The sequence below is a fragment of the Leptomonas pyrrhocoris genome (assembly GCF_001293395.1).
Source record: "Leptomonas pyrrhocoris isolate H10 chromosome Unknown, whole genome shotgun sequence".
In the NCBI taxonomy this organism is placed as follows: domain Eukaryota; phylum Euglenozoa; class Kinetoplastea; order Trypanosomatida; family Trypanosomatidae; genus Leptomonas; species Leptomonas pyrrhocoris.
Window position 1 is genome coordinate 128,544 of NW_015438389.1, and position 27,325 is coordinate 155,868.

Here is a 27,325-nt window from a genome sequence, read left to right on the forward strand (position 1 = left end):
CCGCGATGATCGCTGACCGTGCGGGGGGCGGGGGGGGGTTTCGGGTGTGTATGTGTGTTTGTATTTTTGTTGCTGCTGCGCTTAAATGCTAAGATGCGCCGCTCGTCTTTGTATATTTCACTACTATTTCATTATTATTTTTTTGATTGCCACTACCACTACTACTACTAGTCGTATGTTCGCATGACCCAGTGCGTGACACCTTCTCTTCTTCTCCTTTTATATTTCATGGATGCTATTCTACTTAACGATATATATATATATATATATATATTTATTTATTTATTTATCTATTAATGAAGCTATGTCTCAGTGGGTCTCGCGCTGTGATGCGCACGTCAAAATGCGAAGAGGAGAAGAAAGAATGCTAGCAACAACAGGAGATCAGTTTCTCTCCGCTTCTCTCTCCTTCTTCTTCGTGATATATATTGAATGGCCTATTTTACTTTACTGGCGCAGTAATAGGGCGCCGTACGCGTCAGCGAGATACGTTTGCTTTTCTTTCAATTTTTTCCTGATACAGACGCGCGCGCATCGTAGAAGCGTACGCATGTGTGCGTGTGTGCGTGTGTGTGTGTGTGTGTGTGCGCGCGCGCGCGCCTTCTCCGTTATCCGCCGTCCCTCCCCCCCCCCTCCCTTACCGTCTCCCTTCGCTCTTCTCTTCTTCTTCTTTCCCTGACCTCGACAACGGACTCCTCGCACAGCTCTGCAGACTTCAGCGGCGGATTTACTTTTCTTTTTTCCTCCTCTTCCGGTACCGGGCGATTTGCGTGTGTGTGTCTGCGTGCGTTGCAGCGACGGCAAATACCTCGACTTCCACACCTACATAAACACATATATATACGAAGCAGAACATTCCTTTTCTTTCCACTTCACTGGAGAAGTTCAGCCGCCGCTTCAGCTCTCATCGATCGCCGCTGCTGTTCGCGGGGAGACCACGGGTTGCCACTGCTGTTGCTCTTCACACAGGAAGGAGTTTATATATTTATTTATATAGAAAACAAGAAGAAGGCAAGGGAGAGGAGGGAAGCAAATCATGTCCACGCAGCCCAACTTGGACTTCTACGCGCGTGTCCCTACGCGGCGCGATGTCGCGAAGGCGCGACTGGCGGAGCAGCGCAACACGATGTACACGTGGCGTAGCGACGCAGCGCAGACGGAGTTTGACCCCCGCACCGGCGCGCGGCGTGGGCAGCGGCACGTCTACAGCCCTCGACCCACACAGCGGTATACGGGCAGTGAGAACAACAGTAGTGCTTGCAACCGAAACAGCGGGGCGGAGCGTCGGGCGGTGCGAATGGGCAGTGGGCGGATGAGCGGCAAAGGCGACTACGTCGAGCAGGAAACGACGTGGTCGTCCGCGGCGGACCGCACGGGTGACCGGCGGCGGTGGTGGCGGCAGACGAACTTCACTTTCAGTCCCGATCATTTCCGCACCGGCAAAGGCGCCAGCGCAAAAGACGCGGACCACCGCAGCGGAAGGACGTCGCCGGAGGCTTACACGCCGTACATACACGACATCATCGTGTTCTGCAAGCCGATGCAGCACCTTGACGGAGCAGACACGATCACTGCCGCAGCAGCAGCGCCGCCACCGCCACCACCATCCCGCAGTGGCACGGAGGTTGTACTCGCCGTGACGTGCAACGGCGCGGAAGCGCGGGCTCGCGAACTGCAGGCCGCCGAGGAGGCCAAAAGCGGTGAGATGCTGAGCCTCTCGTCGCTCTCGCCCGTTTCACGTATGCAGCCGCAGACGAACGGGTACACCTACGCCCCGTCCTCCACGCCTGGGTTCGACGAGGGCGGCAGCATCGCTCGGACAGCAGCAGCGGCAGCAGCAACAGGGACGGTGCACGGCTCTGTTGGCGGTGTGCCGTACGCCGCGACGCAGCCCTCCGCGATGTCCTTCGACGAGGAGATCAGCACCCCGGGCGACACCAAGGTGAAGCCCGGCAACGGAGCGCATGCGACACAGTCGGCGCTGCGGCACAGCTCGAAATCAACGTGGTGTGACGTTGTCGGCCCGACCATGGCAAGCAAGCAGCGTGCCTTGACGATGGCGGAAGGGATCTACGGGGACTTGGTGGCGGGGGAGGCACAGCGCACGGGTACCGCCTACGGCTCCGCCGCCTCTCTTCGCATGGCGACGGTGCCGACGTGTGAGTTAGCCTACAGCCTTCGCTCATCGTACATGCGCTCGACGCAGGCAAAGCACGAGCAGGGCGGCCGGCACGGCAGCCGACACGAGAGCGGCGGCGGCGGTGTCGGTGGCGGTGGTGGTGCCAGCGGCAGCCTTTCCCACAGTGCCGCGTACCCCGCAGGCAGTCCGCCAAGCAAGACGGTGGCGGGGGTCTCGACAAGCGCGATAAGCCGCGCTACCCGCCCAGGGACTTCGCAGAGCTACCCATCGCCGCAGCAGCAGCAACAGCAGCAGCAGAACAGTCTGCGACAGCCGCCACGGCCGCAGCGATCGCCCTCGGCGAACACGACACTCAGCAACTCCGGCGTGCAGGTGAACAGCCTCTATGGGAACGGACCCCACCGCCGCACCACCACGGCGGCCGGCTCTCACGGCCCCGTCGACGCGCCCTTCTTGAAGAACGCGGACGGCGACGGGGAGGACGTCCACGAAGACGGCGGCACGGCTATTTCCGCGCTGCCACACCCAGGTTCGACGCGCGATTTCGCTGCCATCGGGGTGCCATCAAGCGCCGCCGCAGCAGTAGCAGCAGAAGCAGGGGAAGGCAGCGTGAACCTCTGCCACCAAAGTCCCCTTCCTCCGCCTCCCTCGCAGCTTCCTGCACGACAGCAGCGTCAGCAGCAGCAGCAGCAGTCGGGGAAGGCGTTTTCGCCCGATCACTCCATGGCGAGCTCCTCTGCCGCGGCAGCAAGCCGCACCCTCACCACCGCCGAGCCGCACGGCGCGGACAGCGTCAACATCCCGTGCGGGGAGACCAGTCAGACAGCGCCGCCCACGCTGTCGCAGCTCGCGCTCGAGCGGGAGATGTCCCATCACGACCACCACCACCACCATCACCGCAATAACAACACCAGCAACAGCACGGTGGCAGGAGGGCAGCGCACGTCACAAAGGAGCTCCCCACTTGTGGGGTCGGGGCGTCCCGCCAGTGGGTACCCCGTGTTACCAAGCAAACCGGATACGGACCGACACGCACACTCGGCCGGCGCGCGGCTGGCGACGCAGACGAGAACAGCAACGACCGGTGACGGTGCAGGCGATGCCGCGCAGTCGGCCAACCGATCGCGTCACCGGCGCGGGCGGCGACTGCCAGCGCTGCGCAACACCACGAAGGAAATACCCGGCTCAAGCGGGAGAGGTCAGCGCAGCGGATCGACGGGGCATGCGTACTCCGCCCTACCGCCACTAGGAGGAGAAGATGCAGCAGCGCTGCTGGAAAGCGGGCGGCCGCCAGCGGAGGCGAAGGAGACGCGGGTGTATGCGGTGCGAATGCGCACCGCGTTTACGAGCGCGGACGCGGTGTTGCCGAAGCCGCGCGAGCCCCAGCGGCGAGGTGTGCCAGTGCTGCTGCCGGACGATTGGCAATAAGAATAATAATAAGGGAGTTTCCTATGGAGAAGAAAACTCACTCACACGTGCACTCCAACACACGCACGCACACACGCACGTGTGTGCATACGCAATGGTGGTTTGAAGTCACATCGACAGGTCTTTCTATTGTTGTTGTTTGCTCGGTACGTTGTCTGTTGTTGTAGCATGTGAAAAAAATGCAGGCATTAAATGCGAGGCTTTACCCTTTCCTTTCTTCTTCTGCCAGTGCCCCCTTCCATGGGCGTCCTCGTGCGCGTCAGCGTGTGTGTGTGTGTGTGTGTGTGTGTGTGTGTGCGTAGGCGCGTGTGGGTTTACCTACTCCTTATTTTATTATTATTAATACTGAACTCAAAACGTCGCCCTTTCGCCCTTCTCACTCACACAAGCCTACACACATATATACATATATATGAATGATTCTTCTCTTGTTGTCTCGTTATTGCCGTTGTTGTTGTTGTTGTTGTTGTTTTGATGTTTCATGCTGTGTGTCGGGGCTGCGTGGGCAGGCCCCACGCCCACGCCCCACCCTTTTCCACATGTAAAATAGCTCTTCATTCAGCTATGTATAATTCTTTGAAAAAGAAGCTGTGTCTCCTCCCCCCCCTCCCTTCCCCTCCTCCGCCCTGTTAAAGAGAACGGGATGGATGTCGCCAGCTGCCGTTGTTTGCTCTGTTGCGAAGTCAGCGGACTCTCCGCCCACCCCTCCTCTCCTCTGTGTTGTGGTGGGTGAGCGGCGCAGCGCATCTCCCGCCTTCCTCATCACTAATGTTGTTGTTGTTGCTCTGCAGAGAAGACGGTGGCGCGTGAATGGACCGCCCCACGCACGACACGAAGGAAAAGGAAATCCATTTTAATAAAGGCTCTGGCAGTGGCGGTGTCGGCATCCATTCCCGCTGTGATGGAGGGGGGGGGGGAGGGAGAGGACAGGGCACGGTGGAGAGCTGCCGGATCCCTTCTCCTTTCGCTGTCTGCTGTCCCGCTCAACAACAGCAAGAAAGAAAAATCGAAGAAGAAAGCGAAGGCGATGGACCGCATCAATGTTTGTATCACCACTTTAGAACTTTAAAGAAAAGAAGAAAGGTATACGAAAGTCCACAAACTCGGCTAGGAGGCGTCGTTTTGGGTTCGAGAAGGTGTGGCGGCAGCTCCCCACCTTCCTCGTCCTGCGCCAACGCACCACCACAGCGACGACGAAGAGGAGTTCTCCTTTTCGGGGAGGGGGCAGGGGACTTTTTAAAAGAATTGAAAAGCCGCTGTGGGTGTGAAAGGAGTATCCTGGCGCGAAACTGCATGAAGCGAACGTTTCATTTAAGGCGATGAACACGAAGCTGTCATCGTTCTCTCTCTCTCTCTCTCTGTGTGTCTTTGCCGTTGGCGAAGAAGGCCGTCTTCTGCTTCGATTTCCTTTTCTTCTTCTCGCTGGTCTGTGTGTTACAACTTCCTTTGCTATAAATATCTTTTTCCGCTGACCTCTCTATTTCTTCATCCCACTGCCTTCTTCGTTTTCTCATCGGACGGCTTTATCGCAGATCGACACGCACTAATAAAAAAGGCGGCTGAAAGAGCGAGAGAGGGGAGCGACTCGTGACGCGTCACACACCACATCATTCTCGCGCCGCATCGCACCCGTCTTTTTTTTTGTTGTTTCTACTAGAAGGACGAAGTGCAATCCATCACGTCGGGCAGGAGGATGCCAGCACACCACCACCCCGCCACCGCTACCACCATGACGGCGACCACGACAACAGCACCGTCTTTTCTCGTCTACCCGCTGCCCAGCATCGCTGATGAGACGTTCTTGCAGTTGATCTTCCGCAGTAAGATGCGGCGCAGCCTCTTTTTTGGGTTTGGACGCGGTCGCGTGGCGGTGGTGGAGTTGGCGGACACGGACACCGCACAAGAGGTGGAGAAGGTGCTCAAGGAAGCCGCTGCCGCCGCTGCTGCTGCCTCCACCGCCCAGCATGGGCCGTCTCGGCACGAGGATGGGACCGTAGCGAGCGGCGTGCCACAAGAACAGCAACGACAGACGGCGGAGGAGGCGGAGGAGGCGGAGGAGGCGGACATCGCGAATTTAGATGGGCTGACGCTGGCGGATGTGTTTGCGATCCCTCCATCCTCCGCTGCGGAAGCCTCCGCCGCAGCGGCGACGGAGAAGCCGGTGAACGCGTCAACCGACTTCTGTCACCTCCCTTTTCTCGTCTTTCGCGGCCGACCGGTGCACGTGGTGGTCAGCGGCGTACGAGTGGACGACTTCTACGCCAGCGGTGGCATCGTGCCGGAGAAGCACGAGAACAAAGAAGATCGAAGCAGCACCAAGAAGAAATCGAAGAAAGTCCGAGCGGCAACGGCGGCCGTTGGTGGTGGTGATGGTGGTGGTGGTGGTCGGCGTGAACGCAGCGCAGGCGAACAACCGCAGCAAACATCCTCCGCTGTGGTGCAGGCCGCTGCCACTGCGGCGGCGGCGCACAAGTATCCAAAGAACGCCTGTCAGCGGTGTGGCAGCCTCAGCCACTTCACTCGACACTGCGATGGGTCTGGTGCGGCGACGACGGCCACCACAGGGCCAGCGACAGAAGAAGGAGACGAGGAAACGGCGGCGACGACGCAGGAGAAGTTTGGCGCAGCGGCGGCGGCGAAGGTGCCGCCAACACCGCGGCCTTCGCCAGCGTCGTCGTCCGCCCCCGCTGCGCAGGCGCGGTTCCCGAAGAACTGCTGCCAAAAATGCGGCAGCGCGAACCACTTTACGCGTCACTGCGACGGCGCGGGAACTGCGGCACCGGCCGCGGAAGATGCAGCACCGCGCAAAAGGCCGCACGTCGATGACGCTCCTCCGCCGTTGAGCAGCGCTGGCGGGAAGACGCGTGAAGCCGTCGTCGTCGGCAGCGTGGCTGCTGATGCCGCGGTGGTGGTGGCCACGCAGAAGCCAACGGTGATGCATCGTGCGTCGAAGGACCTGTGTAAGTTCTGCGGCTCCGACGCGCACTTGTCTCGTCACTGCCCGAACAAGAAGTAATATTCTTCTTTTTTTTTAAGTAATTGTGGAGTGGAGCGTGCGCGCCAACGTGTTTTGTGCGGGTGCGATGCGAAGCTGCAGCACTCTTGTAAGCATTAATTCTGAACGACTAACCCGGTAATGCTGAGTGAAGCACGAACAGTACATCGGAAGGAAGTCAGCAGGAAAAGAAGGGAGGCAAGAACACTCAGCCGTCGCCTCTACGTTGATGCATCCGCGCTGGTGTGGGCGTGGATGGTTAAGGGAATGAAAAGCCATTCGTGCGGCGGAACGCGTGACAGCACGCCCGCTCGCATGTGCTCTCCTTTTGTTCTGTGTGGGAGTGACCTCTTGTCGTTGTCAGCGAGATGTATATATATATATATTACGGTCTCTACGTTGCCGTGGAGGTCACTGGAGATCACCCCCTCCCCTTAAAGAACAGATCAGCGCGGTCGACTTGAAGTTCTCGTATCCCCCCTCCCCCTCTTATTTGTTTTTGCTGACTATGGTTGGATGTGTTGCCGCCGCTCGTTAACCGCCCTCTCTCCCCTTCCCTCCTCCACGTTGTTTCTTTGGATATTCCTTTCTTGTTTTAATGAAAGGAATATACAATTACGGCCTGCTGCATTGGTGAACAGCTCAACCGGTAAGTCGAAGTTTCAAAACAATACACACAGCGTAATTGAGGCGGAGGCGGACGACACGATGCCGCCACCACCGCAGCCGAAGAAGCCGGCGCACCGCACCCCCCTCGACATCGACCATGTCGCCATCGACTTCTCGACGGTGAAGCCGTCGCCGTCCGCAGCAGCGGCTCCGCCCGCGGCGTCGGCGTCCCCGGCCGTCATCCCCGGCCTGCTAGAGCTTATGCAGCAAGAGCAGCAACAGCAAGCCGATGGACGGCAAGCGGTGTCGGACGTGCGTGCCTTCGATCCAAGCCTGCAGGGTGTCGCACAGCGACAGCTGAGTGGTGCGGGGCTTGCGGCCAGCCGTCGAAAGAAGGTGTTCGGCGGTCAGCCCTTCGTCCCGCCGAGCGCGGCGACGACGACGACGGATGCGGTGGAGGTCAACGTCAACAGCAAAAACGGAGACGTTAGTATCGCAACCTCCGCTCTGAAGCAGACGGCGCCCATCGGTGAGACCAGCGGTGCTGCTGCTGTGCCTGCGACTCCCCCTCCGGTGCAGCCGAGCAGCGACCCGGCCGCCGCCGCTGCGCAGGATGCCCTGGACTTTCTGATCGCCGCTCAAGTGAAGCTGCAGCAACAGAGCAGTAGTAGTAGTAGTAGCGGTTTTTCCTCTGACTTACAGAAGCGACGGGAGATGTACGCGCAACAGCTGCGGGACTTCTGCCAGCGAGGGCGCCGCCCATTGCCGCCCGTTGACGCGTCGAGCTCATCTGCGTCCGCTACTACCCCACCTCCTCCTTCCACTTCTTCATCTGCCACTGTCTTGTTCCCCAACACGAGCACCTCCCACACGAACTCGCTGCTTCGGCGGCTCTTCGCTGACGGTGTGCCGGACGTCGAGCCGTGGGATCGCTGGACATCGGCCGCACCACGCTACGGTGACGCGAAGCACCTCATCGTGAACCCCCTCACCGCGACACCGGCGCAGGTGCGCGGCGCGCAGTTGGACCTGCTGCACCACCCCGTCATCCCCGACTCGCACTACACCCGCCACTATCAACACCGCGACCTGGAGCAGCCCGTCCTCGTGACGGTCGCCTACAAAACAAAGGCGGAGCTGCGCGCGGAGCGGCGGGAGAGGCTGAAGGAGAAGCAAGCGAAGAAGCAGCGGCAGCAAGCGGACAAACAGGAAATGGCAGCGGCAGACGCACCGACATCGTCGCTCGCCGCATCCTCATCCGCCGCCGCACGCCAGCTCCTGCACGACCGCCTGTCCACCAAGAATCTCGCCTTGAATCTTTTCGCCGCGAGTGTGCTGAACCCACTCGCGGCGGATACAACGGTTCTCCAGCAGTACGAGCTGCGCGACCTCGAGCACCAGCGCCGCAACCACGAGCGGCACGTCGCCGCGCTGCCGAACCAGATACTAAAGCGCGAGCGCGATCAGCAGCGGTACGCGACGGAGCATCCGCTGCTGCGCGCCTACCGGATTTACCCCATCTACGGACCTGCCCACCTGGGCAAGCTCCGCCACTACGCCAATGACAACCTGCTGCGCGGATTCGTGCTGTACGTGGCGGAGTGTGATGCGGTGGTGGTGCTGGCGGGCGGGGAGAAGGCGGTGCGCCACCTCGACCAATGGATTCTGCAGAAGATGGTGTGGGAGCACCACGACACGCGCGCGCATCGACTCGCGACGGTGCCGCTGATGGACGCCGAGAGCTTCTCATTTCACTTACCGAAGGCACAACCGCCGCAGGGAGGAGGCGGTCGGGTGTACAAGCAGGGGAAGCTGATGGAGGGGGCCTCCGCCACGGCGGACCCTGCGGCGAGGGAGGCGGTCTTTATCAAGATGGCGCCGAGCGTGGAGGAGGGGGAACGGTTCCTGCGCGAGCTGCCCGCCCCGTCCAGTCCCTGGACTGACTTGAGCGCCATCTGGCGTACGGCGTTCTTGCAGGATGGACTGCAGAGCGAGGTGGGGAGAGAGAAGAGGTGAGCGAGACACCATTTTTGTTGTCGGCGCCGCGTCCATCCACCTTAGATCCCGCGAGAGAGAGAGAGAGAAAGGGGCAAAAAAAATAGAGAGAGAGCACTGCGAGAATCACACCCAGCTTTTTCTTGCGTGTTGCGTGTCATGGAACCAAAGCCGGATGCAATGTGAAGTACCGTAAAGCAACGGAGGTAATACACATCAACAACAAGAATAATAATAAATACAGTAACCTTCACAATGCAACGCGTCAGGCAAACGGGAGATCTTGCTTTTGAAGGTTGCATTCAGCTTCATGCTCGCTTGACGGCGCAACCCGCGAGTTACCGCTGCCGCTCTCGCGCCTTTGTGCCCCCCCCCCCCTTCCCTTTCCTTTTCTGAACTATGTATAGGTATATACGCTACTCTCTCTCTTTCGATGGTCATCGTACTTTTCTCTTTTCCTTTCTTATTTTGTATAACTCCGCACGTCCACACCGGTGCAATCATCCTCCACGGTACATCGGCCGTTTTTTTTTTTCTGCTGTTGTGATGATGGTGGCGACGGTGATGGTTGCTGTTGTACAACACCAACAACACCCTCTCAAGGAGATTTACTCACCTCTACGCATCGGCTCGCGCGAGATTGTTCGGTCCGTCTAGCTGCTGCTGCTGCCTTCCCTCCTTGGTTTTACTTCCTCTTCCGTTCCTTACGTTGCGCGTTGATTGCGGTACGCGCGTATACATATTTATATCTTTCTTGGTGTGTGTGTGTGTATGCTCCACTGCGACGCGTGAAGTCGGAGAAAGAAGAGCCATACGAGATACAACTACTTCTCTAGTTTCGTGCAACGATACACGCCCATACCTAACTATACATCCCTCTATACACACAGGAGAACGCCGTCCGCCGCAGCAGCGTCTGCGGTATCATCATTATTATTTGTTTTCCCCCTGTGCTAATAACGAGCGCGCGCGAGACCAAACAGGGCAAAGATGGCGCCTCCGCCCTTCTCGATGGAGCGTACGAAGTACGACATGAGCAGCTTCTGGGGCCGCACCCGCTACTGGGCCGAGTCGATCAGCCCCGTCATGCTGCTAGAGAATGAGCGCACCTTGCAGAAGGCGCAGATGCTGCTGGACCGGTGGAAGGACGGCCAGGCTGGAAACGCCAGCGACGCGGAACTCTGGCACGCCCGCATGGCCGTCGAGAGCTGCATCCACCCCACCACGAAGGAGGTGCTGAGCCCCGTCTTCCGCATGTCCATGTTTCTCCCCATGAACTACTTCGTCGTCCCCGTGATGATGATGCCGTCCACGGTCATGAGCATCTCACGCACCATCGCGATTCAGTGGTTCAACCAGAGCTACAACAGCGCGGTGAACTACGCAAACCGCTCGTCGGACGCGCAGCCGGCGAGCGAGATCGCGAAGGCGTACACGGCCGCCGTCGTCGTCGCCTGCGGGGGGAGTCTCACCGCCACGATGTGGCTGAAGCGGGTGCCGACCGGCACGGTAAAAGCGACGCTGATCCGCGCGTCGGTGCCGTACCTGGCCGTGAGCTGCGCCGCGGTCGTCAACTTGGCGAGCATGCGAAAGAACGAGTGGCTGAGCAGCGGGGAGGGCATTCGGGTGGTGGACGAAGACGGCAGAGAACGCGGCACGAGCACGGCGGCCGGCTTCGACAGCCTGAAGAAGTGCAGTGCGACACGCGTTATTTGGAACTTACCCTGCATGGTGCTGCCGACGCTGTGCATGATGCCGCTGCTGCGCGTCAGCCGTCTCGCGCGGCGCCACTCGGTGGCGACGGAGAGCTTCCTGCAGATGCTCGGCATTTCGATCGGTGTGCCGCCCGCGCTGGCGGCCTACGCGCTGACGCAGACGATTCCGGCGACGAAGCTGGAGCCGCGCCTTCAGAACCTGACCCGGGAGGACGGGTCGCCAGTGCAGAACTTTACCTACTACAAGGGTTTGTGAGCAGCGGGATACATGGAGGGAAGGGAAAGGGGGGAGAACACCTTTCTTTTCTAAAGAAAACAGATATATATCTATCCCCCTACACCGGCGACGGCGTGGCATCGGCAGCACACCGTGAACGTACGCGGCGGCGACGCTGTTTCCTCTCTCTTGTGTGTCAAAAGAAAATACACCGGCGACGGATCGGCATCGGCGGAGACGGAGGACGAATCCCACGGCGTCCGTGATACACGCAGCGGAAGAAAACCCAAAACTCCGAAAAAACAACGCCTGACTTCGCTTTCTTTACTTACACGCCTCCGACGTGTGATGTTTTATCGTGTTTTTTCTTTTTCCTTTCTGAGTTTAAAAGAAAAACAAGACAAGTGGATGCGTTGCTTTCTCTAGATGCAACCGGCCGTGTTCTCCAACACACACACACACTCACTCACTCACATACACGCTCTCCCCTCTGCAGCGACGAGGGGAAGAGAGAGAAATTCTTTACGTTAAAACTTCAAGGTAAAAATAACAATTCGTACTAGTAGCAATCGGAATGAAAAGATATCAACGACTCCGTTGCTCTCGCTCTCTCTCTCCGTGTAAGCCTCTCATCTTCTTGCAGCTCGTTCCGTGAAGTACAGGCGTGAAGGGGAAGAAGGAAAAGGAGAGGAATACATATATATATATATCTACATTGAAAACACCTGCCTTTGTGGATTGGTTTGGTTTGATGGCCTCAAAGGTCGTTGTGTGTTTTTCATTTTTTTTCTTTGTAAGGAAATTTACGCCTTCTTGTCTTGATTGGTTTTGTTTTGCTATGTAGTTTATCACTTGTGAGCGATCTTTTATCTACATAACTGGGATCTGCTGCGGTGAGACCGCGCCGCCTCCCTCCCGCCCTCCGTTTCCTCCCCAGGAAAAGAATCAAGAACGCGCATACACAACACACACACAGCCCGATCTTCTCTTTACTGTCGCTTCCGTTCGATCTTTGCACTGGTCTTTGCTCTTTGGTTTTTTTTTCATGTTTTACTTCTTAAGTATCTATACAACTCACCTCATCTGACGTACACGCACGCACATACTTCCAGAAGCACCACCCGTTGTTGGTGTGTGTGTGTGTGTGTGTGTGTGTGTGTGTCGGTGTTTGCGCGTGTGCGTGCTGAAGGCGCTGGGTCGCATCACGCGACACGACAACACGTCCGCTATTCGGTGTCTCCCGTCAGAGGAGAAAAAATAAATGAAAGAAAGAAGAATGATAATAGAAAGAAAGAACACAAACTTGAGCAGTCGTTGGAATGCACAGCGCAACCCGTTTTGTGAGTCCTTCGCTGATGCTCGTCTCTGTGTGTGTGTGTGTGTGTGTGTGTGTGTATTCTCCGTGTTCAGTTAAGTACTCCTCTCAACCGATGGCGAAGTTTCAGCCGTGAGAGGAAAGGGGAGGGCGTATTTTGCCGCTTTTTGACTCCTCGTTGATAGAGTCTCCGCAGCGCGCGCGGTAGCGTGACACGTGCACCGCTCAACCACCTGACTCAAGCCTTCTTAATACCCCACCCTCTTACCCCTTCCCTCATCACCCCATCCCTCATTCATCAATTTTTATTCTATTCCGCATCTATCTGTTTTTTGTCGGTGATGATGTTGGTGTCGGTTTTGTTTTTGTTTGCTTTACAATATACACTGACGACGGCTTCACAATGAAGAAGAGCACACAAGGCTTTCCCTTATGCGCGCCTACTCCTCCCATCGATTCACCGCCACACACCATTGCCGTACACTTCATCTCGTTCTCGCTCTCTCCTCGTCAGTTTTCTCTTCTCTTTTTATTAATTACTGTGCTTAATAAGCGTGCAGCGGCTTCTAGCTGCACCCACCACTCTTCGTTGTTGTTCCACTCTTTCCTTCCGCCTTTTTTTTTCTTATCTTGATTTATTTGTTTATTACAGCTAGATACAGTATGAGCAGCAGAGCCAACCCCCCAACTACGTCGGGGAGCGTGGCGGTGAAGACACCCAAGACGACCGCGGCAGCACCGGCGTCCACCTCCGTCAACAGCTCTCTCTCCTCCAAGTCCAGTCCGAAGTCCGGCACGACCCCGCTCCTCGGCGGCGTGCGTCGCTCCTCCTTCACGCCCACGTCGAGCCCGACGGATCGCACGGCGTCCGTCAAGACCCCGGCCCCGCCCGCGTCTCCGCCTTCGAGGGCGTCGACAGCGAAGTCATCAACGTTTATCCCTCCTTCGGACGCAGCCACAGCAGTAACGAAGGACAACAATAGTGCCAGCATGTCTCTCCCCCCGCCACCTCCGTCAATTCGTATTCCGTCTTCGTCTGGTGGGTCCGCGCCGGCGCAGGTCGTGCCTTCGGTGGTGATGGAAGAGGAAACGGAGGGAGATGACGCCCGCGGGTGGGACCCCGTCATGGACGGCCGCTTCCGTGTCGCGCTGCTACACCGCTTCGCCGCAGCAGCGGTAGCCGACGACGACGACGATGCTGATGATGGCGGGAAGAGAACTACAGCTGGTGGTGCTAGCAGCGCCGCACACCCGTCTGCCTTCGCCAACGCCGTGCCGGAGGAACTGAATGATGACGCGGCGGCGGAGTGCGAGGAGGAGGCGCACCGCACGCCGACGCACGACGCGTTCTGCAACAAGTACCTTCCCGGGGAGCCGTGTGTCGAGCTGGAGGTGGAGGCATCGCTTGTGAACGCGATCAACAGCGCGTACACCTCGACGGGCTATCCGTTCGTCGTCACGTCCGGCAACACCCGCGGCGCCGTGTACGGCTCTTTCGTCGACACCCGCAACCCGGCGATCAGCTCGCTTGAGCTGCCGCCGGCGCGGTCATACGTCGTGGCCCCCAGCTACACCGGCGGCCAACAAGCCTCGCACGGCTTGACAGAGATGGACACGCTGCTCGCCGTTCAGTGGGGGCGTGGGGATCGCATGATGACAGCCGCAGGGTCGGCCGCGGCCGCTGCGGTGGCTGCCTCGCAAAGCAAGTCCGCCGCTACGGGCGGTGGAAGCGGCAACAGCAGCGCGGTAAGGGAAGGAAAAGCTGCGAGCCCGGGGTCACTGCCACGGCCAACTTCTGCCACTCTCGCGGGGGCTGGGCCGGCGGGCTTCCCGCACTCACCGGCCGTCGCGCGCACCATCGCGCATCACCTCGCGCAGTACCCCGAGGGCATTCACGGAATCCACACCTCGCCCAACCTACGCAGAATTCTGATCGAGGGGGAGCTGCCGACCGAGCACGCGCTGACGCCGTCGGCACCGTTGCATGCGACGGCGTGCGCACCACTGGCGGTGCCCGGTGGAAGCGTAGGCGTCGTTGCTGCCGCTGCGGCGGCGGCTGGGAGCGGCAACAGCGAAGAAGCTGCAGGCTCACCGACCACGGCGCAGCCCCCGACGGCAAACGCGGAGGCCAATGTACCGCCCTTGCCGCGCCCATCAGAGAGCAACGCCCCGGTGCAGCACACCCTCGTCAGCGCCAGCACCTACAACCACCTCTCCGTGTACGTCGTCGCCCACCAAGATGGCCGGATGCTGTACACGGCAGCGCTGCAGAGCCTCTCCGCCAGCATCGCAACCCGTAAAGTGACGGCGCATCAGCTTATTTTGGTCGGACGGGAGGAGGTACACGCCGCCGCAGGGCTCTCGAGCACGCAGATCACGGCGGTCACGTCCATGCCGGAGCGGCGCACCAAGATTGCCTTCACGAACGTGCCGGTCGCCGGCGGCGAGGCGGCAGTGTTCTTTCAGTCCAAGACATCACGCTTCGTCGGTGCAGACGCGACTCGCCGCACCGTGTCCGCTGCCGCCGTTCGCTTCACCGTGGAGCCGCACCTGATCTTTGGCAACCAAAACGGTGATATTTTCATCTTTAGTCTGCTGCAGGAGCGCATCGTCCAGCACGTTAACTTCAACGCGGGCTCGGCGCAGGTCAGCACCTCCCTCGCGGGTGGGAACAGCGGGGTGGGCAGCAAGTTGATCTGCTCCTCCGTCTCCAGCATCGTCGAGGTGCAGAACGGGATGGAGAAGAAGATGGCGAGCATGGTGGAGTACGCCATGGTGGCGAAGCGCAACCACCGCGGCTACTTCGAGAGCGACGACGTGCCGTCGAGCTTCACCCCGGTAGGTGCGAGCGAGCCGACACACTACTACTACCCCGTGCCGCCCTCCCTCTACGCCGTGGGCTTCGACAACGGCCAAATGCTGCTGCTGTGCGTCACCTGCGAAGGCGGGTGGATGCTGCGCCACTTCAGCAGTCAGTACTTCGGTCTTCGCCCGATCCACGCCATCGCAGTCCGCGTCCCACCCTTCTACACGCGACTCTGGACGAGCTGTTTGCCGACGATCGCAAAAGGAGAAGCGTCCGCATCCACCACTCCAATCACCGCCCTCGTTACACCGGAGCAGGCGCTGATCGTCCACGAGGAGGAGCAGCACATCGCCGCCGTCGCGTGCAACGGCGGCGTCATCGCGTTGGTGCGGCTGCCGGGCATGGAAATCATTTCCTCCGTTGCTCCGACCGAGTACAACGCTGTCGGCGAGATCCTCGCGCTGCAGTGGACGTCGACGTCGACCCGGCACTTGCTGATCCCCGACGTGCTGGTGGCGTCGGGCGAAGATGACACGATGACGGCTTTCCAGCTGCTCTGGCCCTCGACGACGAGTGGCGGAGAGTCGAGCTACCACCCGCACCTGTACATCAACAACGGAGTGGACACCGTCTCCCACCTTTCCTCGAACGAGTCCATTCTCGCCGGGGGTCGACTCCGCATTTTGGAGAAGAAAAAGTTTCATCGGAGCTGGGTGAACCGGCTAAACTTGTTCCCCATCGCCCTGCCGGCGGCGAGCACCACGCCGTCGCTCCGCGGTAGCAGCAACAGCGGGGTCGGCGACAGCAGCAACGCACGACGAGCTTCTTGCGCCACCGGGGGCGGCATGCCGCAGTACCTCGGCGTTTGTCTGCTCGCGACCTCCTACGATCGTCGCACCTCCTTCTGGCCGTACATCTTCAACAGCAGCGAGGACCTCGCCGAGGACGGCAACGCCGTACACGACAGTCTGATGGAGCCGGCGGTGGGTGGACACGAGTTTCGTGGAAGGCCATCTCTGCTGTCGCAGCAGCTCGCGTCAATGGCGGTGACCGCCGCGCCGGATCACTACGTGCTCGTCGATGGCCCGACCGCTGCACGCCCGCTGCACACGGAGCTCGTGGTGAGCGTCGCCGCGGCTGGTGGGGGGAGCAGCTTCTTCCTGACGACCGTGTGCTGCCGCGGTAAGGTGAAGTTCTGGTCCTTGAAGGTGAAAACTTGAAATTATTATTAAAGAAGTGAAATGAACGACTGCCTTTATGGCAGCTATCGCGTTGTCGCCGTAGTTATTGTTGGTGTTTCGTGCTGTCTGCCACCGCAAGTCGGAAGTCCAGTTCGATTCCTTCTTCACGGCCTTGTTATTTGTTGTTGCTTCTTTGATACTTATAGTTTAGATATGCAATGGGCCACGTTATAGCTATAAGAACTCATTCATCTTGGTGGACCTTTCCTCTGCTGCTTCATACATACACGTATTTATGTTTTATATAGGCTTGATAGCTGCTCTCCGCTCCGCCTCTCCCACCGTTGTCGGTTGGAGAGGTTTTTGTCTTCACCGTGTCTACTGCTTCTAATACTCCTGTTTTGCGCCCACTTCGCTCGTTTTCTTTGATGTCGTTGCTGCTGCTGGTGCTCCTCGTCGCTGCACACGGCTCTCGTTACTGCTGTGATCGCGTGTATTATCGTGAGTGTCTGTTTGATTACCTCTTTGATTCGGGTGAGTTCTGGTTGGATTTTCCCCCGTTTTACCACCGAAGCCTGGAGCGCACGGGTCGACGTGTGTGCGCGTCATGCTTCGTCGCACGAGTTTTTCGTTGCCCATCTTCCGTCGTCTTCACCGAAGCTACGATTTATTGTTATTATTAGTATTACTCTCTGTTCACCTCGCCTTGGGTTTGTTTCTTCTTGTGGTTGACGATCTTTTTGTTTGTACCTTGATGCTGGTGTTGACCTCCGTTTACGCGAGAGGGGGTGGTTGGGGGGTGAGGAAAGAGGAGAGAGAGGGGAGTGCGGGCGTCACACTCCCTCACCTCACCAACCGAGCGCGGGTTTCTTCAGTACTATTATCTATTATTTAACTTGCATAACTGCTTGTCTGATATCGCTTCACAAATAATTATATATATATATATATATATATATATGTGTGTGTGTGTGTGTATTGTGTGTTTGACGCCCGTGTTTGCGCCGCTGCGGTGGTGGCGGTGGTCGTTGTCGCTGTTTGGCTTTTGTCGGTGCTGAGGTTGCATTACGTGTGAAGACGGCAAGGTTCAACTAAATCGGTAATATGCTGTTTTCTATGTGATGTCGTGACTGAGTTGCACGCGCACATCTTTCCGCTGTCTGTACGTGTGTGTGTGTGTGTGTGGGTGGGTGTGTTCTGCGTCTCCCTGCACCAGACATGAAAGGGAAATCTACCTATTCCAGACTCTTTAAGATAAACAATGGAAAAAGCCCCTGGAGGCGAACGCTGGAAGGAGAGGCGCCGTTCTTTATTGTCTGTACCATTATTATTATTATGGTTATCGTTGGACCGGCGCGTCTCGCGGCAAATTCCTTCTTTTGCCCTCCCTCCCCCTCTGTCACCTACCGCACCTCCTCTTTCCCCCTCCGCGCTCTCTCTCTCCCCCGCTGCTCACGTACACACACTCACCTACTGAGCACACACACACATGCCTCTCTTTTCTCTCTGCGTGTGTACGTTGGTTTGCGTGAAGTACAAAAAAAAAAGTATTTTTCTCAAGAAAAAACATCTCCGCAAGCAACGCCATTAAAAGACGGTTTTCGCACGCTTTTATCGAGTTCTTGTTGTTCCGCACACACACAGACAGACACACACACACATCCATGCGTCGGCGTGCGTTTCACTGCCTGCTGCCGGGTAGCCGCGGCGCCGCCGCCTTCTGTGCTGCTCAGCGACGCCTCACCTCTTCCTCTGCCTTTTCCTCCATCGCGGCCCGCCTGACCACCGGTGCCGTGCCCACCCACGCGGCGTCGACGGCAACCTTTTCGTCCCCGTTGGTGCTGCGTCGTCATGCCGGCACGTCCGACGCGGTGTCTGGTAGCGGCCACCGCCACCACCACCGCCGCCACGCCGCCGCCGCTGCCCTCTCCAGCTCCTGTCGCCACTACATGCCTCTCCCACGCGACCAGGACGACTTCTCCGTGTACACGGAGATCGACCTGCCGACGGAGTCGCGCATTGACTCTATTCGCCGCAGCGGCCTCGCCAATCAGGAGTGGGTGGCGTGCGAGAAGGTGCATGGCTCGAACTTCGCCGTGTACCTGATCGACGAGCACGAAGTCCGCTTTGCGAAGCGCAGCGGCATTATGGACCCGAACGAGAACTTCTTCGGCTATCACCTGCTCATCGACGAGTTCTCCGCGCAGATCCGCCTGTTGTGCGAGCTGTTAAAGCAGAAGCACCAGATCAGCGGCCGCATGGGCCGAGTGATTTTGCACGGGGAGCTGTTCGGCGCCAAGTACAAGCACCCGCTCGTCCCCAGAAGCAGCCGGTGGTGCACGCTGCCGAATGGAAAGAAGATTCCCATCTCGGGGGTAGAGATCCAGAGTGAGCCGTTCCCGCAGTACAGCCCGGAGCTGCACTACTACGCCTTCGATGTGAAGTACTCCATCTCCGGCGCGGAGGAGGACATGGTGCTGCTGCCCTTCGACGAGTTCAGTGAGGTCTGTGCGAAGGTGCCGGGCCTGCTCTTCGCGAAGCCGCTCGTCCGCGGCACGTTAGATGAGTGTCTCGCCTTCGACGTGGAGAACTTCATGACCCCGCTACCGGCGCTGTTAGGCTTGGGCAACTACCCGCTGGAGGGGAACTTGGCGGAGGGCGTCGTCATCCGGCACGTCCGCCGCGGTGACCCCAAGATAGAAAGCACCGCCGTCTCCACGATTATTAAGCTGCGCTGCTCGTCCTTCATGGAACTGAAGCACCCTGGCAAGCAGCAGGAGCTGAAGGCCACGTTTCTCGACACGGTGCGCGCCGGTGCGCTGCAGCGGGTGCGGAATGGAAAGACGATTACGGTGTTGTCTGACTCGATGCTGCCGAAGGTGGAGGCGGCGGCGAACGCGCTGCTGCTCAACAACGTCAGCGAAGGCCGTTTGAGCAACGTGCTCTCCAAGATTGGCCGCGAGCCCCTTCTCTCCGGCGAAGTCACCAAGGAGGACGTTGTGTTGATGCTGGCGCAGGACGCGCTGAAGGACTTCTTAAAGGAGGGCGATGCTGTTGTGCTGAACACGACGCTGTCGTTCCGCAAGACGCTTATCCGCAACGTGTACTTTGCGGCGGAGGAGCTGCTGCGGGAGGCGTGGCGGCACGTTATGGACCGCGAGCGCGCCGCGCAGGCGGAGGCGGACGCTGCCGTGGCGGCGCAGGCGGCGACCTCGTAGGGCCGTATATCTCTATTTCTTCTCTTTGAAGCCCACACACAGAGCAGAGGAGGAGGAGGGAGAGGGTCTGTGCTGTTGTCGGTGGTTTTTCTATTCTTGTTGCCATTGTGCAGAGAGCGGAGGCGCACCGTTGCCGGTGGGTTGTCTCCCCGCGTTCACTACGGCGTGGAGGGGAGGAGGGGGGAGGGGAGGCTGGTTTGTACGTCTCGTGGGCGAACGTGATGATGATGTGTGTTTGCTTCAGCTCTGTTTTGCTGGCGGTGGGGAGGAGAGGTGGAGTGGAGGAGGTGGACTTCGTTTTCCCGGTAGTATCTATTCATCTACTTTATTTGCTCGTTGACTCTCGCTGCCTCTCGTTCCTGCCGATGACGTTCGCGCGTTGTGTGATTCACATACCTTTACAAGTGCGGTGAAGAAGGAAGAGGGAAAACAACTATTTGCCATCATCACCGTCATTCAAGCTTAGTATCAGTTCTCTCCGCCGCTTTCGAAGGGGAGGGTGGCGTTGACCAGCGAAACCGCCGTCGGTGATTGCAGCGAGGAGCGCAAGATGGTATCGCATGCGCGGCTGCAACGTAGAATGGGAAAAAGGAAATCAGAATCTCGCGCGCGCTCCCCTTTTCCCTCTTCCTCTCGTTTATTAATGTGTTTTATCTTGGGGCGGAATTGTTTCTTAGCTTTTTTTTTTCTCCCTTGTCGTGTTCGCATGAGTGTCTTGACAGCGACTTGATTGCCGTTACCGCAGCAACGACCGCACGCAATTCCTTTTTTAAACAGCAGAGAGCGAAGAAAGAAGAGATCAATCTTCACCAACGAATCCAAATCCAACTCACACACACACACGCCCCTCTGTTGTTTTCTTTCATTCGCTCTCCCCTCCCGCTCCAACTCATTTATATATATTCATTTATCGCGCCGCATCTGTATCGTCCTCATGTCCACTGCTCTCCACACCTCTAGCGAAGGACACCGTAGCGCGGCAGCAGCAGCAGCATCACTACCGCGGCCACAGCTCAGAAATACAAAACCTGAGGTACACCGCGACGATGGCACCGCCACCACCACCATCACCGAGACAACGCCACAACGCCGTAGCACCGCGCAGCCGCTCTCGACGTCCACCGACACGGACGGTCTGCGCTGCGAGGTGCTCTCGATGCGCAGCGTGCCGCATGCCCTGTACACGCTGCCCTCCGTCTCCCACGTCGTGGCCGCGTACGTGCGCCAGTTAATGGACGACTTCGCCTCCTCCCTCCTGATGTGCCGGCCAGCGCGACGATACGTGTTTCAAGACCGCGGCTCGAAGAACGCCAACGGCGAAAGCGAATCGACGGCGATGAAGAGCGGTGTGGCTGCCCGGGCGACCGTGTTGGAGGACGAGGAAACGTATCTGACGCTGGGCCTGTGCGCATTGGAGGCGCGGCAGCGACGTCGGTGGCGTCACGCACAACACACGCGTCGCCAACACCGAGTAGCCGAAGACGAAGCGAAAGACGATGATAACTCTTTCGATTGGCTGTGGGACTCCGCCGTCTCCGGTGATGGGGACAGGAACGGCGGTGACACAGTGCGCCTCCACCCGAACTTGGCAGCGGTGGAGAGTCAGCTGATAGAGCTGTTCGCGACGACCGCTCAAGCACGGCGTGGCGGCAACTGCAGCAGCCACCACCACGAAACATCACGCCTCAACTCGGCGATCGGCGCGGACGGCGCTCCCACGTTTCTTTCAGCGTCTGCTGCCTCGTCTCCGCAGCCGCCGCTACCACCACAGCCGCATCCTGACGAGGAAGTCGACCCGTCGCTGCTCACGCCGCCGCTGCTTTCTTCGTTGCTGCGCTTCAAACCGTTGCTGCGAGACATGCAGTTCCTGTCGCGCCATCTGCTGCTGCCGCGGCACACGTGGTCACATCATCAGCGGGAGTGGGTGAGTGTGTACGAGGACGTTAGCGTGACGCTGCGTGACCGACTGGCTCGCTATCAAGCCACAACAACGACCGCAGTCTCTGCATCCGACAGAGACGTGGGAGATGCGGATGAAGATGCGTCCAGCAAAGCGGCCGAGCGTGTGGAGGGAGACTCCGCAAAACGGGTAGGAGGAGGAACCAGAGTGATGCCCGCCAGCGAAGTGGAGCAGCTCTGGTACACCTTGTGGGAGCTGCTCGGCGCGGCGTGGCGCCAGCGCGATCGGCTCTGGGGCGCCTACCGCTACCTGCAAGGGCCGCGACAGCTGCCTCCGCTGTCCCTCAGCAGTCAAGCCGCCCGCGCACCCCCGCCTGGTGTGCACAGCTCCCCGCTCCTCCGCGATCAGCACGCGCGGCACTTGGTGCACGCGGCGCAGACAATGAATCGAAACCATCCCCGTCGGCCCTCCCGCGCGCCGCCGTCGTTGGTGTCTGCCCACGACGAAGACAGCTGCGCGTTCGGCCCCTTTACCAGCAGCGACGTCGGGGTCTCGTCGGACCGGCTTTACGTTCTGCGGCAGCCGCTGGCGGCGGCGCTGCGGTCGCTGCGCGTGTGCGTGCCTGCGAGTGGCCGCGACGCCCTCGCCACCTCGACGACCGCCTTTGCGGGTTTTACCTACGTGACAGCCAGAGCGGGATCCTCGGCTACCGCAGCGCCACAGTCAGCGCCGCAGTCGTCGCCGCCGCCTCCGTGTGTGGTTGTACCGCTGTTTGACGCGACGGAAGAAGACGCACGCCTGCGTGCGGCGGTGCCGTACCTCTCGCCGGAGGTGTACTTAAGTCAGCAACTCCGGCATCAGCAGCAGCAGCAGCAGAAGCGTCTTCCCTTTCAACAGGAGGTGGGGGAGGATTCGCGGGGGGAGGAGGGGCGGGCGGGCACGCACCGGTGCACCGCTTCTCCGACGATGTGTGGAACGCCGCCGTCGTGGTGCTGGAAGCTGCGCTCAGCGGGTTCGCAGTCTCTTCCTCCTCGCACTGCCATCTGAGCCACGCGGCGGTGGCTGTGCCACGGGTAGAGCCGCCGTCCTCGCCGGAGCGAACGAACAGAGATGCAGACACATCCCCAGATGCAGACGTGCCTGCGCTGGCGTCGCAGGAGCAGCAGCGGGAACCTGCGTCACTACTGTCGTTGCCGTTGCTGCCGACCGACTCCGTTTACACGGCGGTGCTTCTCGTGCTCACGCAGCGCCATGGTCTCTCCCCGGCTGCGGCGCATAACTTCCTCTACGCCGCACTGCACCACCTTCGCGCTGCATTGAGGCGGTGCGCTGCTGCCAATGCCGACGCGGAGGGTGAAGAAGCGGTGGAAGCCGCGGCGTCATCGCCTGCCCCGGCGCGTCTGGCGCGCGAGTGGTTGACCTACCTGTGCACGACCTACGGGCACGGCTTTGTGTGCGACTTCTTCGCCGGCGAGGTGGCCGCGAAAGGGCTGTGCTGGCGCCGCTCAGAGCGGTGGAACGCGTTCGGCGCCGCGCACATCACCGCCGCCACCACCGTGGCCGTCACGTCGCGGGGTGGGGGTGGCGCTCCGTGTCCTTCGGCGACAGCAGCGAGAGACCCACCACCGACTCTGCATGGTAGTGCGGCCAACTCGATCATGAGCCCGCTGAGTGTCGCCGGCAGTGACCCGGGTAGCGCCACTGATCGAAATCCGTTGAGGGCCTCGCACTTCGCCGCTGCTGCTGCTGCGAGACAAGGAAGTAACGCATTGGATGATGATACTAATAACTCTTACCAAAGTGAGCAGCAGCAGCAGCAGCAGCAGCAGCAGCGGGCGCGTTATACGGCCGGCTCGATCGGCTCTATGTCCGTGCTGTCTGACGACGGCAACAGTGACCTTATGCTTGGAGGAATCACCTACCCAGCCGGAGAAGACGCGAGCACCTCCCCGCACAACAAACTCGCAGCATCACCGAACACGTTTGAGTTGACGGCGACTACTCAGCATCAGCAACAGCGGCAGCGTCCACCGTCGTCGCTGCCCGTCACCCTGCCGAGCTGCCCAGACAGCCTCGCCTCGTTTGATGCCTTCATCCAAGGCGCCTCGGCCCCGGCGTCGCCCCTGCGCAGTGGCCACTCCTTCGCCTTCTCCGCTGGCACGAGCTTCCACGCGGTGGCAGCAGCAGCAGCGGCGGCCACCACCACCACCACCGCCACAGCTCCTGCCCGTCTCCCGCAGAAGCTGGATCGTGCGATTGGTGTGCTGGACACCCCGCTCCTGCCACTGTTTGGGTTACCGGGGTCGCTTGGCGAGTCCCTCCCGGTCAGCGAGGCAGCAGCGATCGCGGCCGCCGCCGGCTCGCCTAGTCAAGAAGCGCCTCCGCAGCAACGCATCCAAAGGGACGGTGCGTGGGAACAACTCGAACGCTTCCTGCACCATCGCGCCAGGTCTGTCGAGAGCAGCACTGCCTCCGGCAACAGCAGAAACAATCAGAGCGGCACCCTCAAAGCTGGTGGTGGTGGCGGAGGGTCGGGTAAGGCAAACGGCGCCGTGGCCGATGCAGCGGACGTGGACTGCGTAGAGGCGCTCCTTCACCTGCTGTACGCCTGCGTCCTCTCGACGCTTCGGCACGCCGGACAGCGCATCCGTGTGATGGAAGCACGCACGGAGAGCAGCAGCAGCAGCAACACGAAGAAGACGAAGAGCAACGCAGCAGACGAGGATTGTGCGAGGTACGCGGCGGTGAACCATCCATTCCTGCGGGGGGTGGCAGAGCGCGGGCTGCTGAGCACGTACATGACCGTATGCGGCTGTTCTCGCGCAACGGTCAGCGAGGACGAAAGCACGCCGCCGCAGCAGCTGCGGCGGCGAGAATTACCGTCGCTAAACCTGTACGTGCCGACGCGGGTGCTACGCGCCACCATCGCCGACTTCGAGGAGCACGACGCCGCGGCGATCGTCCCCGCGGGTGAAGGGGATCTCCGCGATGTGAAGGACACGCTAACGGCGGCGTCAAGCATCGTCGCCGCGCTCGAGCGACAGCGGAAGCAAACCGGCGCCTTGCGGACGTTAATCGGGGACGACGTACGAGCCTGGGAAGCGGCGCGTGACGCAACTCGGCGCTCCCGTGAGAACTATTTTTCTTACTGGTCGGACTACGCACAGAGGCCGGTGCAGCCACCTGCACCGGTGCACCGCGCTCGGCCGGCGGTGGATGCGGTGTTGCGCTCGATGGAACTCTCGGTGTCCGTGCAGCTGCATCATGTCGGGCAGCTGCGCCGTCTGCTCTCCCACGGTCTCATACGTGATGCTGCAGGAGGCGCTTTCGTTGGCAGCGGTCGTGGTGAGACGGAGAAGGAAGTCCGCCGCTACCTGCGCACGCACGTTGCGCAAATCGAACGCAGCGGCGACGACGACGGCGACGCGGCAGCCGACGCGGGTTCTCCGCCTCCGTCGCTGTCGCCGTTCTTTGTGGTCCCTCCCACGATGCGCGGCGTCCTGTGGGGTTGTCTGCTGCACGTTCCGGCAGGTCGAAGGCGGGAGGCCATCTTTGCCTACGCCGTCCATCGCACCGCGGCAAAACCATCGTTGAACGACCGGCAGCTCGCCGTCGACATCCCTCGCTGCCACGCCTATCACCCGCTTCTCGCCTCGTCGAAAGGCTCCGCGCAGCTGCAACGCCTGCTGAAGGCGTGGCTCTTCCTGCACCCACGCTACGCCTACTGGCAGGGTCTCGACAGCGTCTGTGCGGTGTTGCTGACGGTGAGTCCGCACGATGAGGCCATGGTCCTCGCGCAGCTAGACGCTATTGTGGACGGCTTCATTGCCCACGACGACGGCAGCGGCGGTGGCGGTGGCGAGGATGGATTCGGCAGTCGCTCAAGTCTGCTAATGCCAGCCGCAACAGCATCGTCTCCGTTAACGCAGCAGCCGAAGCCGAAGCCGTCGATGGCAGATCAGCTGCATCGCCTCTCGGTTGTACTGCGCTACTGTGACCCGCTGCTGGCGCACTACCTCTTTGGCGTGCTCGGCTGCACGCCGGAGCTGTACGCGATTAGCTGGCTGCTGACGCTCTTCTCGCACAGCCTGCCCACGCGCAAGGTGCACTTGCTGTGGGACTTACTGTTCGTGGAGGGAGATGTGGACAGCGGTGGTGGCAGCGCGTGTTTAGTGGCTCTGTGTGCGGCTGTCATGGTGCACCGCCGGGCGGCGCTGCTGAGCTCGGACTTCTCCGGCTGCCTCACCGCCTTCAGCAGTGGCACGTCGCAGCTCGATGTGGCCGCTGCCGTCGGTGACACACGGCGGTTGTTGTCGGTGCTGCCGCCCTCCGTGCTGGCGCAGCCCGTCGCGGATGACGTGGTGGACACGCCGCATGGCGGACGACGCCCACGACAGCGCCCTTCCGCTCTCGCGAGAGGGGCAGCAGCAGCAGCCACCGCCGGTAGCGGAGGCGCGAGCAGTGCGACGGATACCGCAACCCTCGCCTACCTGTCCGTCGAGGATTTGAAGTCAGCGTGGGCTGTTGCGCAGCGGCGGACCGCGTCTTCGTACGACCCCACCGGTGCAGCCGCGGAAGGAGCAGCGCAACGGCAGCAGCACTGGTCTGACACGGGCGTTTATTTAGTCGACATACGTCCCTGCGACCCCCGCACCGGTCCGCATGACTCCTTGCTGAGTGCCATTCACCTACCACTGCACCCCGCCGGTGTCTCGCCGACGCCGTCGGCGTCGCTGTCGTTCGGCCACATCGCACCGCCCTCGCCGCGCACCGCGGAAGTTCCCGACCGGGCGCCACAGAACGGAAGCCGCGGAGATCGCCGGAGTCGCCAGGACGTGGACGAGGTCGAGCAGCGCACGACAGCGGCCACGGCGGGGGAGGGCTGGGGTATCGTGGACGAACAGGAGCGACTGCAGGAGCAGCAGCAGCTGACGCAGGAGGCGCAGGAGCGACACGTGGCCGACGCAGCGGCGGAGCTCGTGCGGTTCATGGGCAACCCCTTCGTCGCCGCCATTGTCCCCTGCACGAGCGACGCCAGCGATCGTGGGGCGTCGTGGGCGGTGCACCCGCTGGTGCTGAAGACCTCGATGGCGCCGCATGTGGTGATAGTGGCAGGTGACGGGAAGAGTACGAGTAGCAACAGCAGTACGGCAGGAGAAAGCGAGGAAGTGGAACTGGCGCATCAGCTCGGCCTGCAGCTAAATGCGTGTGGCGTGCACAACGTGAGCGTGCTGCGTGGTGGTATGGCGGCGATCCGTGTGGCGATGCCGGAGTTGGTCGTGCCGCACGCTCAGGAGTCGTGAGATGTCGTTGCTTGCTGCTGCTGCTGTTGGGTATTTGGTTGGGTGCGTGCGTTTATCCGCTGCCCCCGTTGTTTTCTCCCCTCCGCTTTTTTATTCCTTTCTCCGTTTTTTTTTATATTTTGCTGTTCGTTTGAACTTTTTCTTGAAGTATTATTATTATTTTTTTTTTTAAAGAGAGTTGATTGTAGCTTCTCCGAATGAATAAAAAGGATGGTTTCCTTACGTTTGATCGACCCGGGGGGAGGGGGGGGGGGCGGAAGAAACGTGGCCCGAAAGAAATTGGTTTTACGTACATACGAAGGCATGCCAGTTCTGTCTGTGTGTGTGTGTGTGTCTCTCTCGTCGGTGCGGATGGTGACAGACAACTACAGCTGCACTCACTACTCCTTTGGAGTTTTTCCTCTCCTCATCTTGCTCTCTCTCTCCTCTCCCTTTCGCATATCTTTCTTTTGCTTTTGAATATCTTGTGTGGCGCCGGGGATGGGTGCGTACGCTGCCGTGAA

The 27,325-nt window shown here is 59.9% G+C and overlaps 8 protein-coding genes across 15 annotated transcripts; all 8 read left to right on the forward strand.

Moving 5' to 3' along the window:
* Positions 1–702: 702 nt before the first annotated feature.
* On the forward strand, positions 703–3,568 carry ABB37_09639 (hypothetical protein; the record flags this gene model as incomplete). The annotated part of the gene is made up of 1 exon (XM_015809231.1): positions 703–3,568. Exon 1 carries the CDS (start codon positions 1,037–1,039, stop codon positions 3,566–3,568), a length of 2,532 nt encoding a protein of 843 aa, XP_015652167.1. The 5' UTR covers positions 703–1,036.
* Positions 3,569–5,087: 1,519 nt separating this feature from the next.
* On the forward strand, positions 5,088–6,584 carry ABB37_09640 (hypothetical protein; the record flags this gene model as incomplete). Of its 2 annotated transcripts, none has more annotated exons than XM_015809232.1 (1): positions 5,088–6,584. In XM_015809232.1, exon 1 carries the CDS (start codon positions 5,262–5,264, stop codon positions 6,582–6,584), a length of 1,323 nt encoding a protein of 440 aa, XP_015652168.1. In that variant the 5' UTR covers positions 5,088–5,261. The 2 variants fall into 2 exon arrangements, with proteins under 2 accessions (XP_015652168.1, XP_015652169.1); XM_015809233.1 differs by having other exon boundaries at positions 5,099–6,584.
* A 582-nt stretch (positions 6,585–7,166) lies between these two features.
* ABB37_09641 (hypothetical protein) lies at positions 7,167–9,188 on the forward strand (the record flags this gene model as incomplete). Its single annotated transcript, XM_015809234.1, has 1 exon — positions 7,167–9,188. The coding sequence occupies exon 1, from the start codon at positions 7,272–7,274 to the stop codon at positions 9,186–9,188; it is 1,917 nt and encodes a 638-aa protein (XP_015652170.1). The 5' UTR covers positions 7,167–7,271.
* A 545-nt stretch (positions 9,189–9,733) lies between these two features.
* On the forward strand, positions 9,734–11,138 carry ABB37_09642 (putative mitochondrial tricarboxylate carrier; the record flags this gene model as incomplete). 2 transcript variants are annotated; one of them, XM_015809235.1, is made up of 1 exon in its annotated part: positions 9,734–11,138. In XM_015809235.1, the coding sequence occupies exon 1, from the start codon at positions 10,158–10,160 to the stop codon at positions 11,136–11,138; it is 981 nt and encodes a 326-aa protein (XP_015652171.1). In that variant the 5' UTR covers positions 9,734–10,157. The 2 variants fall into 2 exon arrangements, with proteins under 2 accessions (XP_015652171.1, XP_015652172.1); XM_015809236.1 differs by having other exon boundaries at positions 9,769–11,138.
* Positions 11,139–11,722: 584 nt separating this feature from the next.
* ABB37_09643 (hypothetical protein) lies at positions 11,723–16,440 on the forward strand (the record flags this gene model as incomplete). Of its 2 annotated transcripts, none has more annotated exons than XM_015809237.1 (1): positions 11,723–16,440. In XM_015809237.1, the coding sequence occupies exon 1, from the start codon at positions 13,078–13,080 to the stop codon at positions 16,438–16,440; it is 3,363 nt and encodes a 1,120-aa protein (XP_015652173.1). In that variant the 5' UTR covers positions 11,723–13,077. The 2 variants fall into 2 exon arrangements, with proteins under 2 accessions (XP_015652173.1, XP_015652174.1); XM_015809238.1 differs by having other exon boundaries at positions 12,822–16,440.
* Positions 16,441–17,877: 1,437 nt separating this feature from the next.
* ABB37_09644 (putative mitochondrial KREL1) lies at positions 17,878–19,619 on the forward strand (the record flags this gene model as incomplete). Of its 3 annotated transcripts, none has more annotated exons than XM_015809239.1 (1): positions 17,878–19,619. In XM_015809239.1, the coding sequence occupies exon 1, from the start codon at positions 18,066–18,068 to the stop codon at positions 19,617–19,619; it is 1,554 nt and encodes a 517-aa protein (XP_015652175.1). In that variant the 5' UTR covers positions 17,878–18,065. The 3 variants fall into 3 exon arrangements, with proteins under 3 accessions (XP_015652175.1, XP_015652176.1, XP_015652177.1); XM_015809240.1 differs by having other exon boundaries at positions 17,934–19,619; XM_015809241.1 differs by having other exon boundaries at positions 17,948–19,619.
* Positions 19,620–20,294: 675 nt separating this feature from the next.
* Positions 20,295–22,566, forward strand: ABB37_09645 (hypothetical protein; the record flags this gene model as incomplete). Of its 3 annotated transcripts, none has more annotated exons than XM_015809242.1 (1): positions 20,295–22,566. In XM_015809242.1, the coding sequence occupies exon 1, from the start codon at positions 20,554–20,556 to the stop codon at positions 22,564–22,566; it is 2,013 nt and encodes a 670-aa protein (XP_015652178.1). In that variant the 5' UTR covers positions 20,295–20,553. The 3 variants fall into 3 exon arrangements, with proteins under 3 accessions (XP_015652178.1, XP_015652179.1, XP_015652180.1); XM_015809243.1 differs by having other exon boundaries at positions 20,296–22,566; XM_015809244.1 differs by having other exon boundaries at positions 20,340–22,566.
* A 611-nt stretch (positions 22,567–23,177) lies between these two features.
* Positions 23,178–26,822, forward strand: ABB37_09646 (hypothetical protein; the record flags this gene model as incomplete). The annotated part of the gene is made up of 1 exon (XM_015809245.1): positions 23,178–26,822. One exon carries the CDS (start codon positions 23,178–23,180, stop codon positions 26,820–26,822), a length of 3,645 nt encoding a protein of 1,214 aa, XP_015652181.1.
* Between the last annotated feature and the right edge of the window lie 503 nt (positions 26,823–27,325).